Source organism: Camelina sativa, chromosome 10, assembly GCF_000633955.1.
Source record: "Camelina sativa cultivar DH55 chromosome 10, Cs, whole genome shotgun sequence".
In the NCBI taxonomy this organism is placed as follows: domain Eukaryota; kingdom Viridiplantae; phylum Streptophyta; class Magnoliopsida; order Brassicales; family Brassicaceae; genus Camelina; species Camelina sativa.
In genome coordinates, this window is record NC_025694.1 from 23,705,657 (window position 1) to 23,718,511 (window position 12,855).

Genomic DNA, 12,855 nt, shown 5'->3' on the forward strand with positions numbered 1-12,855 from the left:
CTATGAAAAGCGGAGCTGCAATCCAATAGAGCTTAGGAATGAAAAAAGAATAACATGAGGAGATTACTAACCGAATGAATTGGGCCGATTCAAGGACCAATACATCCAACGGCCAAATACATTGGGTTATAACATAAAAAAAAAGTCTCTAATGACTACGGATTGATGTAGTCCCTTTGATGTCTTATAAAGTCTCTAAAGACATCAAAGGGACTGCTATGGCTAGGAAGGCAATATATGGAAATGGAAGAACAATAATATCTACAGAAGAAAGGTTGCGGCTGGGGCAAAATCATTAATTATCTTTAAAGTCGACAAGAGATAAAGATACACGAGCGACTAGTCCTGAGGAAATAAACCGAACCGAATGGACCGAACCGAAACCGAACCAAAATTTCGGTTCCGGTTCGAGTATGGATAATGGACAATAACCGATTGGATAGTGTTTTAATTATCCATGGATATCGGTTATTAACCGAACCGAACCGATATCCATTCGGTTATCCGAATCGAACCGAACACGTACTAAAATTATGTTTTAGCCGAGAATCAAACCTGAGACCTCTACAAACTGGAGTGTGCAACATGGCCACTGCGCCACGTTGAAGTTTTAGCTTTGTATTACGTGTTAATTTATATAAGGTAATAAAAAGTAAACTAAAAAACCATATATATTTAGACAAAAATACCAAAATATTTGAAATAAATCAAATATCAGGAAGTTTTTAGATATATTTGTTAAAATATAATCAAATTTTATTTAAATAATATTTTAAAAATTTATATTACACTATTTCGGATATCCGGAACCGAACCGAAAATAACCGAAACCGAACTGAACCCGAACCGAAATAGTAAATTAACCGAATGGATACTAAATCTCTATATCCAAACTAACCGGAACCGAATGGATATATCCGAAACCGAACCGAATACCCGAACGCCCTGGACTACGAGCGATAGTAACTTTCGGAATGACACCATGTAGTCCAAGAGATAGAATAACGACATATCTAGCGTATCTAAATTAGAAAATGAAAAGTAGAGGGCAAACTGTTGGAAAAAAAAATTCTCTCACGGTTAACTTCGGTTAAACCTTAATCGACTATACTAAACCCAATCTAATTAGAAAGATAAAATTTAAACTTATATTTTTCAAAAGTCTCCGTTAAATCAAGAGCTTCATGTAGCAAACCCCATGTATTATACCCGTTCAACTAGAATGACCATGTACATTTTGCATCAGCCCAATTTACCATAAACTAGCTATAAACTTTATAATTCCACATAAATTATAAAATACTTCAAAATTTACCATATTCAATTAATCAGGTTTAAAAATCGTAAAATCTCATTTTTTTTTTTTTTTTGCGTTTAGAGTAAACCCAAGTCTGATATGTTATCGCAAATCCAATTTTAATCCTAAATTTAAACCTCTCTACAACATAGAGGTTTCAAATTCCTCAAAACCAAAATTGATTTGGGAAAACAAAATTTAGTAGCAAAATAGTAAACAAGATTTTACATTTTTAAAACGTAATTAATTGAATATGGTTAATTTGGAAGAATTTTATAATTTGGGTGGAATTATGAAGTTTATAGCTACTAACGTTAAATCACTAAATTGGGCAGATGGAAAGAAATACATGGTGATTCTGGTTGAACGTAATATAGTAAAATTTCTATAGGCAACCCTTAAATCAATAATGATTTTCTTAAAATATTATATATGTTTAGTAATTTCTTTTAAATAATTAAAATTAAATTATTGATTATTAGAATTTGGATCCATTGAACAAATTAATTAGTATAACTAATAAACGAGGTTTTTCAGAAACTTAAAACAAATAGGGTTGAAAATACATGAGCGATTAATGAACACCCATATCCCACAGTGAAAAACTACATGAAAGTTGTTTATAATTAAATAAATATAATTTGTTTAGACTGGAAATATATGGCGAATAAATAATTATAAACTCTCAATATATGATAGACATTATTACATCAAATTATAATAGTTATAATAGTTTACTATTATTTTATAAATATTCTAAGTTTTAACAAACAGGAACAGGTATACCACAAGCTTCAAAAACTTGTTTAGCAGATGTCTTATATGGAACAACCAATGGATTTTTCAAGTAATCACACAAACATGATTGATTATCTTTTAATTTGGTGCAACACTCCGTTGTCGGTGGGGATCCTCCTATAACTGCTGGTAGACATACTTTAAGATCTTGGATGTCGCATGCCGCCTCTGCTTTGGACAGAGCCAGAGAGAACAGAACAAACACGATGAAAACTAATGCAGTTAACTTCATCTTCATTCCTTGTGCCCTTAGTATCTCTTTCAATCTAATTCTAATAGATATATATTTTTTGATTAGAAAATGTATGAATATTGATTATGAGTTTTGTTTAATTAGGATGGTGAAGCTATATATATAGATGGAGTATTATTTTGCATTAGGAAAGTGTATGTGTTTTAGGTAGCTAACATATTCTGTATTTTTAATAACATTTATTTTAGTGTAATTTCATCTCTCTAGGCCGATTTGCTATATATGCAAGATTTGAATTAAACAATGTTTGACTTTGATAGTTTGATTCCTAAAATCGGTCTAGAGAGGTGACATATTATTGGAATCAAACTATCGAAGTTTGAATTAAAATTGAAAATATTTAATGCTTGACTAAACAATGATTGACTAATCAATAGATCTTGAAATAAAAATGTGTGACTAGTCAAATATATGATCTTGAAATGATAATAAAAATACTTAGGTTCATTCATAAGAATGCACTTTTTTGTTCACCCCCTCTACTTACAACCAATCAGAATCTTTTATTTAATATTTTATTTAAAAAATAAATCAAAATTAAATTAAAAGCAAAACAAATTAAGAAAACAAAATTTATATACTTTTAATTAAGGAAAGTTAAATATTGTCTTGGTTTAGATTTTTAAAATTAGAACAAAATTATGTGTCCGCTTGGGTTTACAAATAAGGTGATTAGAGTTTAGTTTTTACAATGAAAACGAAATTATATGTCGTTTTGGGTTTACAAATGAAGTGGTTAGGGTTTAGATTTTATAATTAAAATAAAATTATATGTCGGTTTGTGTTTACAAATGAGGTGGTTAGGGTTTAGATTTTACAATTCAAACAAAATTATATGTCGTTTTGGCTTTACAAATGAGATGGTTAGAGTTTAGATTTTACAATTAGAATGATATTATATGTCGGTTTGAGTTTACAAATGAGATGGTTAGGGTTTAGATTTTACAATTAGAATGAAATTATATATCGGTTTAGGTTTATAAAAGAGCAGTTTAAGTTTTTAATGTTATAATAAATGTATACAGATTTTAATTCCTTATTTTATAATGAGGTGAATGAAGAGGTTCACCCCTAAGAGTGAACCCCAAGTATTGTTCGATTTAGGTTTATAAAAGAGCAGTTAAAGTTATTAATTTTATAATAAATGTATACATATTTTATTTTCTTATTTTATAAAAGCGTGAATGAAGAGGTTCAACCTAAAGAACCCAAGTATTGTTCAAATGATAAATACTCATCCATGAGGCCATGAGGGGCAACAATAGGAAAGGTCCCCGTCTGTAAACTAAACATAGTATACGCAAAGCACATATGACAAGAACTGAATCATACGTATAATGCCAAGTTACTTAACATATCATGTGAAAGAAGATCAACGTTTAGTGTCATCAATCTCTTTAGTTTTCTGCACAAGACAGTGACCCACGTTTGTTTTACGTGTGTTAGATCATCTTTATCGGGACTTCTTAGTCGTATTTCTTAACTTTAGTCCAGTGTTCAAGAAAGCGGTCTAGGCGGCCGCCTAGGCGCCGTCTAGGTGTTAGGCACTCAGCAGACGCCTAAATGACCGCCTAACCCGCTTAAAATTACATACATTTTATTTTAATATTTATTTTTGATTTTTAAATTACATATAATTAAATTATTATGTTTTATATCTATATACGTAATTATAAACATTTATATGTTGTTAATATAACTTAAATAAATGTATTTTTCTTACCGTTGTTTATAATTTATAAATTTTTATTTTTATAACATATATTTTAATATAATTATATATATATAATGTTTTATGTTGTAAACGCCTAAACCGCCTAAAAACCGTTTAGGCCCCGACTAAGCGTTCTAGGCGCTAGGCGTTGGGTCACCGCCCAGATACCGCCTAACGCTTTCTTGAACACTGCTTTAGTCTGATTAAAAATAAATCAAAAATGGCAATATTACTAAGAAAAGCTTCTTAGTTAAGGAGTTTAAGAATCCCTAAGAAGCGTCGACGTGCTCAATTATTGTTGAGTGAGGGGAAAAAAGATCGATAATTTTTTCTTCCTCCTCACTCTCTTTGTCGACAATCGATTGCAAGCAGAGGAGGAAGATTCAATTTGTGGTGACCGACGACAGATATCAACGGCGACTCTAGTGCATGTAATCCGCAAATTTTGTCTTTGAAATCGGAGAGTCACAGTCACATTTCTCCGGTGGATCCGATTTGCACATACACATTGGAGGAGAAACATGAAAGGTTTATACTTTTTTCGGAATCTATATACGTTAGGTTGGGATTTCATCTGGAGCTGCTGCAGTAGCAGCAATCAGCTTGGCTAAAATAGAAGAGAATGCTGGAAAACTTATCACGGTGAGAAAGCTCAATATTTGTTTTCGAGTAATCACAGTTAGTAGTTCTTTAGCTCTTAGTAGACTTCTTAAAAAAACATGTTCTGTTTAGTTCCATCCACAAAGAGATACAAGAGATGAGATATTAGTAGCAGCAATTAGAAAAGCCCCCTCAAGTTTGGTCCTTTGGGAGATTGTGAACAATAATTCTCTTTCTTGGTGAACTTGAAGTGGTTCTGGAGGCAATACAGACTGTTAAGTTTCAACGTTGTATGGTCCCTCTGTTCCAACAGATTGCTCGATGCCTTTGTAGCTCCAATTTTCAAGTTAGTGATGGAACCTATATGCGTCTCATTCAATGGTTCAATTTCTATCAGTTTGAGAGTTCAGTTTATGTTCTTGATGCAATAAGTTAAATGTTTCAGTTTTTGTCTCAGATCTTGATGAGTTTATAATGAAGCAAGGAAGAAAGAGATGGAATCAATTTAATTCAGTTGTTTCGGGCTTTTTATTTGGTGAAGATTACAGTTTGTTTTGGAAGTGTTTTCTAATGGTGAGCTTTTGAAACAGTGTCTCAATGGTTCAGCTTATAACTTTGTATACTTTGTTTTGTTGCGATCAATGCTTGATTTCTGATTTTTGCTTGTTTGTTCTTGACCAGTTTTAAATCGGTTTTTGCTGCATCTTGAATGGTTTTGTGTTGGTTTACCTCTGAGATTGATGGTCTGATTGTAGAGATGTAAGATTTGAGATTGATGGTCTGATTGTAGAGATGTGAGACTGGTGAAATGTGAGATATGTTCAATAAGAGGCGTTTTTTTTTTTTTGAATAAAATGTAAAATTTATTCGAAAAAGTAGTGTTTATATCAAGTGCAGCGTGTTTTTATGCCCCCAAACTAGAGAAGACTAGCTCACATAAATTCTTACAAAAAAATAGCAAAAGTAACAATTGTCAACTCGTGTTATCAACGAGAGTCGAGCCACTTCGCCATGCAGCAGGTGGGGGTTCCCTTTAGGTTGGAGCGTGAGCAGCCTGTTACGGATCTGCCTATCGAGGTGTTTAATTAGTTGAGCAGCTGGGGTTGGAGCTTCCCCGTGATGGCGTCTATTCCGCTCCTGCCAGAGGGAGTGAAGAGAAGCCTGGAAAGCATAACGCAGGAGAAACAGAGTAACAGGTCCCAAAGTGGTGTCAACCAGAAGAATCAGGTTTGTATCCCAGTCTGTAGAGAACCTCTGCGTAAGTAACTTAGAGGTTAAACCAGTCCAAACTTCTGTCGAATAAGGGCAGATGAAGAATAGGTGGTCGCAAGTTTCTAGTGGCGTGTTACACAGGGGACAAGAGGTATCCACCCATGAGTTCCAATGCTGCATCCGATCTCTAGTAGACAGGCGGTTGAGCATGGCTAACCAGACCATAAATGAGTATTTGGGAGTGGCCTGAGAGAACCAGACACCTGCAACCCACAATTGTCGTTGCCTGGTGCTCCTGGTATACTCCCAAGTGTCTTTTGTGCTAAATTTGCCCTTAAACTAATCACCTTTTCCCTTCCAAAGGACCACATCTGCAGTGTTCATTAATCCTCGGTTTCTAACTGTCTTGAGAACTGTCTCCAACTGATTCAGATAGTCCACGCGATGGTGCCTTTCCCGATGAGCGAGAGCCGCTGCACTTGATGTAAACACGAGGTTTTAAAGGTGTGTTGTTTGTGATTTTCTAAAAAGGGATCAATGTTTTTTTTGTCATGGAATGTGTTTAATACTACGACTATTGTTATTATTTCTTATACAGATGTCAAAATACCTTCTTAAGCCAAAGTTTCATGCCTAGTAATTATATGACGTTTTTTATATCACACTATGTCTATTTTCATTGGGTACCTGCAGGATACACAAAAACAGCAGAAAAATGAGCTTCTCTTTCATAATTTTGGTATCAACTACAAAACGCTTCCTAAACATTTCAACATTTAAATTTTTATTTTTTTCAAAACTAAGAACCCCACTTTTAGAATTTACCATTGGAGTAGTATATTTTTAATTAACAAACAAAAGGTTCTTAGCTAATAAAAGTATACTTTTTAATACTAGAAAATGTAAAAACCCCAAAAATACAAACCTACCAATAAAAATGCTCTTAAGACCATTTGTATTTACTATTTATATAATACTCCTAAAAGGTAAAACGGAGGGATGCTATAATGTTCCTTTCCTCTCTCTTGCAAAAGGAAGTTCGCCCTAGCCGCCTCAAGTTTTTTCTCTCAATCTGACCTCTCCCGCCAACGGCGCTTCTCGTCGGAGTCGTGAGAGGGTCGTTCCTTGTCTGCTTTCTTCAAGTCTAGCTGATATCTCATAATCCAGAGAAAGCTGCCCCACCTGTATCTCAAGATCATCTTTGTCTCGTTTATAGTTCTCTATCTCATTGTATGAGGTCAGTGATCCTACGCTCCAAGCCTCCAAGACGTGTGCATCATGTGCATCCATGGCATGGGTCCCTTCATTTGAGGTTCTTGGTCTAGGAAGATCAAGAATATGGAAAAGCGATTATAGAAAGTAGTACCTCTTGTGAATCACTTTAATGGCTTTCATCTGTTTAAATGATCAATTACAAAACTGCTTAATTAGTTCTTTCTTGTTCATCTGTTACATTTGCTGTAGATTATAAACTAATTTTCTTCATTTGATACGTTGATTAATTACTCTGTTGTAACAATTACACTAGTGTGAGCATATTGTATTTAAAATTTGTTTTCATTGTGTTACACTCTTTGGTAGTTGGAGGGCTATAAACAATTTTTTAGATAGGATTTTCATTTTTGGTCAAGATTGGAATATTAATATTTATAGTAAAAATAGACCAGAATAACACAAATTTGGAAAAATATTGCTCGATTGACACATTCCCTTTAGGGAAAACTAGATTAACACAATTTTCTGTTTAAATTACCAAAAGCCTATTTTGGTGTTTTGAAAAAAAAAAGATTTATAGGAAATAAAAATCAAAAGAGAAAAAATCGAGTTTATCAAACCAAACAAACCCAACATACATCATTTATTTTTATTTCTCTAACCCAAAACATTGACACATCCGCCGGCGTACACCAAAATAAACTCGATTTGTCGATCTGTCGGGTTTTCCGCCGGCGAATTAGAAGAGCAATCACTGGTCCCCTCTTGTTACAGCCACATACAAACGGTCGTAGTTGGCTCTCATCTTCGACCGGCGTAATAAGAACCATAGTGGTTTCGGTGGTGGTCGATTTAGTCCGGCGGTGAGTGTTGTTATATCAATCCTTATTAGAATCGATTACTGAATTGTTTGCAATTATAGATTAACCCTGTTTTTTTTGGGTCTTGCTGTTCAATAGTTTTGGTGGAACTTCAAACTCGATTTTGTCTATATGATAAGATTTTGTCTCGATTTCATTTGGGTCTTGAGTTATTGCATTATTTGGTCTCAAATTGATATATTTTTTGTTTGTAGATTTCTTCAATTTTGAGTTAAGATCATGGTCTCAAATTTATATATATTTTTGTGTGTGTCGATTTGTTCAATAGTACTCTCGATACTATTAAAATTGTAGATTAATCCTGCACCAATCTCTCTATTCGTCAATTAGATTATTCATATTTGTTTGATACTTTTTTAAAATTGTAAACCACCGAACGTCTTTGCTAATTAGATAGGAATTGTGCTTCTGGGCACTATTGTGTTATGCCAATTCTTGATTATTGTAAACGATAAGTAGAAGCATTTCTAGTCTCTGAATGGTTCTTGTGTCTATAATTATCATTGTTTATGTCGATTTATTCACATTGCTTATTGGATTCTCTTTGACTTATTTAATTGCAGCCATTGCCAAACACTTGTCTCTCTCCCGTGATCTTTCTCCTTCTTCCACGTCTCTCTTTCATATCCAAACACAAGCGTCGGTAAGTTTTCAATTCTCTCCCTCCTCCCCCTCACACTGTTTCATTCATCATATCTGTTTTTATCTACTGTTTAAGTTCTCTATTGTATTTATGATGATTCAGATCTTCGGTTCCAAGCACAATTTAAAGGAAACCAAGTTCAGAATTCCTCCAGCTCTGATTTTCAGGTTTAACTAATTTCTGGGCTTTTTTATTTGGGATGCTGTTCTTTTCTGTTTTTTTCATCAGTAATATATAATAAGAACTCACATGGTGAACGATGCATTGTACTTTGTGGTGTTTACAGAATAAAAACTCCCAACTTGCGAATGATTTATCTTTATCTTAATTGTTGTGTTCATCAATTTCTCTTTGATTTCTATAAATGAGAGATTAGTTTTTTTTTGTTTTTGGATTAGAAGTATATAACAATTTTTGTGGTACCTAAATGAGAGATTTGTGTTCATCAATTTTCTTTTTGTTTCCAAAATTTAGTATTTATCATATTGTTTGCTACCTTTTCCTATCATTTGATTCTTTTTTTGTATCTTTAGGAATGGCATCTTCAAGCACTAGCATCAAATATCCTTCTCTACTTTATGAAGAAGGGAAATCGCCTCTCCAACATAGGAGCATGAACCACAATTGTTTTGTGTCGAAAATTGGAATTTTGAGAGAAGGATTAGGGGTGGATGTGTGGGATAAACTGAAGGAATCATCTCTTGGAGTGTTTATAAAGTTTGTTGAATTGGAATACATATGGGCTGGGCAGAGAGTTCATTATCTACTCACACATCAGCTGAGAATCAACAACATTCATGAGATTTGGTCTTTGATCAATGATAGGCCAATTAGATTTTCTTTAAATGAGTTTGCGGAGATAACAAGTTTAAATTGTGATGCATTTGACCCTTCAGAAAACTTTGATGTTGATCACCATGATTTCTGGAAAGAAATGAAAATACCAACAACCCTTGATGGTCCTATGTGGAGTGAGCTGCTAAAGGTGATTGATTTTAGCAAAGCATGGGATGTTGATAAGAGAATGATGGTTGGTTGGTTATGTCTATTGTCAGTATGCATACATGGAATTCATCATACATCTAGAATCCCGTTGGCGACCGCTAAGAGAGTTTTAGATCCAGTTGCTTTTGAAAAACATCCATGGGGTCAGGTGGCTTTTAGTAGTCTAGTGAATTCTGTTAAGATTGTTGACTACGATAGAGATTCATACACCATACACGGGTGTGTTCCTGCTATGTTGATTTGGCTGTATGAGAGTGTTACTGGAATTGGAGAAAGTTATGGGTTTAGAAGGACATAAACGATTGGTGCTCCACTTCTTGATTGGCGATCATCTAGAAAACGTATCAACTTCACAAACTTCATCAAAAAAGAGAAGGAGTTGCACGAACAGGTTAGTAGTGGTGCTAGTTTGCTATTATTATCGAAAAACATACTTTTGACATGTTGTTATAATTTGTGTGAATTTAAAGTTATTACCAACGCTAATCACTTTATTCATGGCTTGTAGGTTCATGTTAGGCATATGGTTCATGTTTTAGAGGAAAAAATGTATCCTCTATGGTTGGACGCATATGAGCATACGAATCCACACCTAGACGAGCTCATTAAAGATCTCATTCATAACTGTTTGTCTCTAGATGCTTGGAGTTGTGTCAAAACGGTTGGTATAAGTTCAAAAAAGAAGAAAAGAAGTGTTGAAGCTGCTAAGGAGAAGGACGAAAGAGGGTGCAATCCTAAGAAAAAGAGATTGACAGATAGTGATCCTAAATCTGAACAAGGAGAAAATGTAACAAACACGGAGGTAAGGTTTCATTATTCTTCAATTAACTTTATTACCAATTTTGTTTTCTCTATTGTGATTTTAAGAAAGATGTTATTGTAGGAAGATAAAGATGAGAAGAAAATTTCTTTTGATATTTGGAGGGCGATTGAAAAAATGAATGAGACTATTTTTGAGTTGGGCAACACCCTCAACAGTCGAATGGATGCTTTGGAGAGCAAATTTGAAACATTTGTTGAAAAGAAAATGACTGTGTTAGAAGAGAAGATGAGTGAGAGGATTAAAGCAGTGGAGAAAGAAAGAAATGAGGCAAAAGATGCTGGTATACCAAACGATGCCACTTCGCACACCATTGAGGATGATGAGGGAACAAGTAAAGCACCTGTAAGTTACATTTTAGCATATGTTCTNTTTTTTTTTTTTTTTTTTTTACTTATCACGCTATGATTTTTAATTTTCTATTTTTTGTTTGTTGAATGTTCTGTTTGCTTGCAGTCATGGATTGTTGAGATGAAGCAGACATCACATGATGAATATCCAGTTCAAAGAGCGGTCAGGAAGGTATACACTGTCATCAATAAGGAGAAGAAAGAAGAAGATGAGATATCAGAGAATCTTCCTCTCTTGGAGAAGAAGGAATCTATTAAGGTTGAGAAGAAGAACACTTCTGATAGTAGGATTTTCACCCAGGGTATCAATTCCCTATGCAGTTGTAGTACAAAGGGTTATCAATCCAAATGGTTGTTATGCTAGCAGATAAGATATGATCAGAACTATGCAAGTCAAGCCAAACAATAGTTGAGTTTAATCTAACAATCCTAAAATAAGCAAAAGAAGGCAAAAGAACAAGAACCACACGACCTAAGAACTCGATGCAAGCATTCGAGTACAGGATCAGGTGGGGTGATCGAGTAAACAAGATGAACAAGAACAGCTCGAAGGTATACTCGAAGCAGGTGATCGTGTACCTGTTTGGGTAAGGGATCGAGTGATGAATAAAAATGTAAAAAATCTAAATACGAAAGCTCCTAAGGATGGGGTACTCGACTCCTAAGTGTTCCTAACCAGTACGGATGTCCTACATGCCTCAAGCAGATATTCCCTAGACGATGAATCTCTAAAATCTTGTTAAAACACTCTCGTGATAGAAATAATCAACCTTAATCACTTCCCTACCCAACTCTCGTTGGAAAAACATGACCAAGCAAGCAATACAAACCGATCCATTATTGTTAATAAACCCCTTACTCATCTAATCTCTTAGGCTAAGTGAGTAAATCTCTAGCATTGATTGATTCAAGCATTTCATCTACACCTCTCGGTGGTAAAACACCTTAGATCTAATCTCAACCTCTCGGTCTGTTGATAGCATTAAGAACACCAATCTAGAAGGGAATTTATAAAACATAAATATAAAAGGTAAGACATCCTAACCGATCATGAACACAAAATTGTCTATCCCATCCCTAGAAACTGTACTACACTACTCAGATCTCATTGCAGAAAACATAAAAGCATAGATGAAAGAAAATTGCATTATATCAAAGATAGAGTAGAGTAAAAGAGTTTAACGAAGAAAATCTAAAAATGATAACAAAAAGAAGTAAAATCTGAGTTTTTGAAGTGCAAATATGAGTTTTTTTTTAAAATTATCATTTTGAGTTTTTTTAAAAAATTATAAATCTTGCAAGAACAATTTCCATCTATGTAACACCAAAAGAATATGAAAAATACTTAGGTTCACCCCTAGGGGTGAACCTTTGTATTCACCCCCTCCCCTCTCAACTAATCATGATGTTCTATCTAATATTTTATTAAAAAATAAATGAAAATTAAATTAAAAAGCAAAACAAATATGGAAACACATTATGTATACTTTTATTTAAAGAAAGTTAAATATTGGCTTGGTTTAGTTTTTACAATTAAACGAGGTTGTAAATCGGTTTGGGTTTACAAATGAGAATTATGGTTTATATTTTGTAATTAAAACGAAAGTATATGTCGATTTGGGTTTACAAATGAGGTGTTTGGGGTTTATATTTTACAATTAGAACAAAATTATATGTCGGTTTTGGTTTACAAATGAAATTGTTAGGTTTTAGACTTTACAATTAGAACTAAATTATATGACGGTTTGGGTTTACAAATGAGATGGTTAGGGTTTAGATTTTACAATTAGAACAAAATCATATGTAGGTTTGAGTTTACAAATGAGATGGTTAGGGTTTAGATTTTACAATTAGAAAGAAATTATATATCGGTTTGGGTTTATAAAATAGCGGTTTAAGTTTCTAATTTTTTAAAATAATGTATACATATTTTATTTCCTTATTTTATAAGAGGTGAATGAAGAATATTTGAATAAGAATATTTTTCGTTAAAGCTATTCCAATTACTGTGAGAATAATTCATTGATTAATCTTGTTTATAATTCATTGATTATTATTTGCGGTTCA

The 12,855-nt window shown here is 33.6% G+C and overlaps 2 protein-coding genes across 2 annotated transcripts in view; one reads left to right on the forward strand and one right to left on the reverse strand.

The window, feature by feature from the left end:
* Nucleotides 1,988-2,391, reverse strand: LOC109127054 (probable non-specific lipid-transfer protein AKCS9). The gene has a single exon (XM_019231257.1). It carries the CDS (start codon nucleotides 2,331-2,333, stop codon nucleotides 2,061-2,063), a length of 273 nt encoding a protein of 90 aa, XP_019086802.1. The 5' UTR covers nucleotides 2,334-2,391; the 3' UTR covers nucleotides 1,988-2,060.
* Nucleotides 8,532-12,855, forward strand: part of LOC104720653 — a 5,819-nt gene continuing 1,495 nt past the window's right edge. The window contains exons 1-6 of the mRNA XM_019230807.1: nucleotides 8,532-8,613; nucleotides 8,716-8,780; nucleotides 9,147-10,009; nucleotides 10,127-10,420; nucleotides 10,502-10,783; nucleotides 10,895-11,090. Of these exons, the coding sequence (XP_019086352.1) occupies nucleotides 10,142-10,420; nucleotides 10,502-10,783; nucleotides 10,895-11,090 (757 nt within the window). The 5' untranslated portion in view covers nucleotides 8,532-8,613; nucleotides 8,716-8,780; nucleotides 9,147-10,009; nucleotides 10,127-10,141. The remainder of the gene's footprint in view (nucleotides 8,614-8,715; nucleotides 8,781-9,146; nucleotides 10,010-10,126; nucleotides 10,421-10,501; nucleotides 10,784-10,894; nucleotides 11,091-12,855) is intronic.

What these genes read in the sequence shown, in the direction of transcription:
- LOC109127054 (XM_019231257.1), bottom strand. Translation starts at nt 2,333, where the DNA reads ATGAAGATGAAGTTAACTGCATTAGTTTTCATCGTGTTTGTTCTGTTC.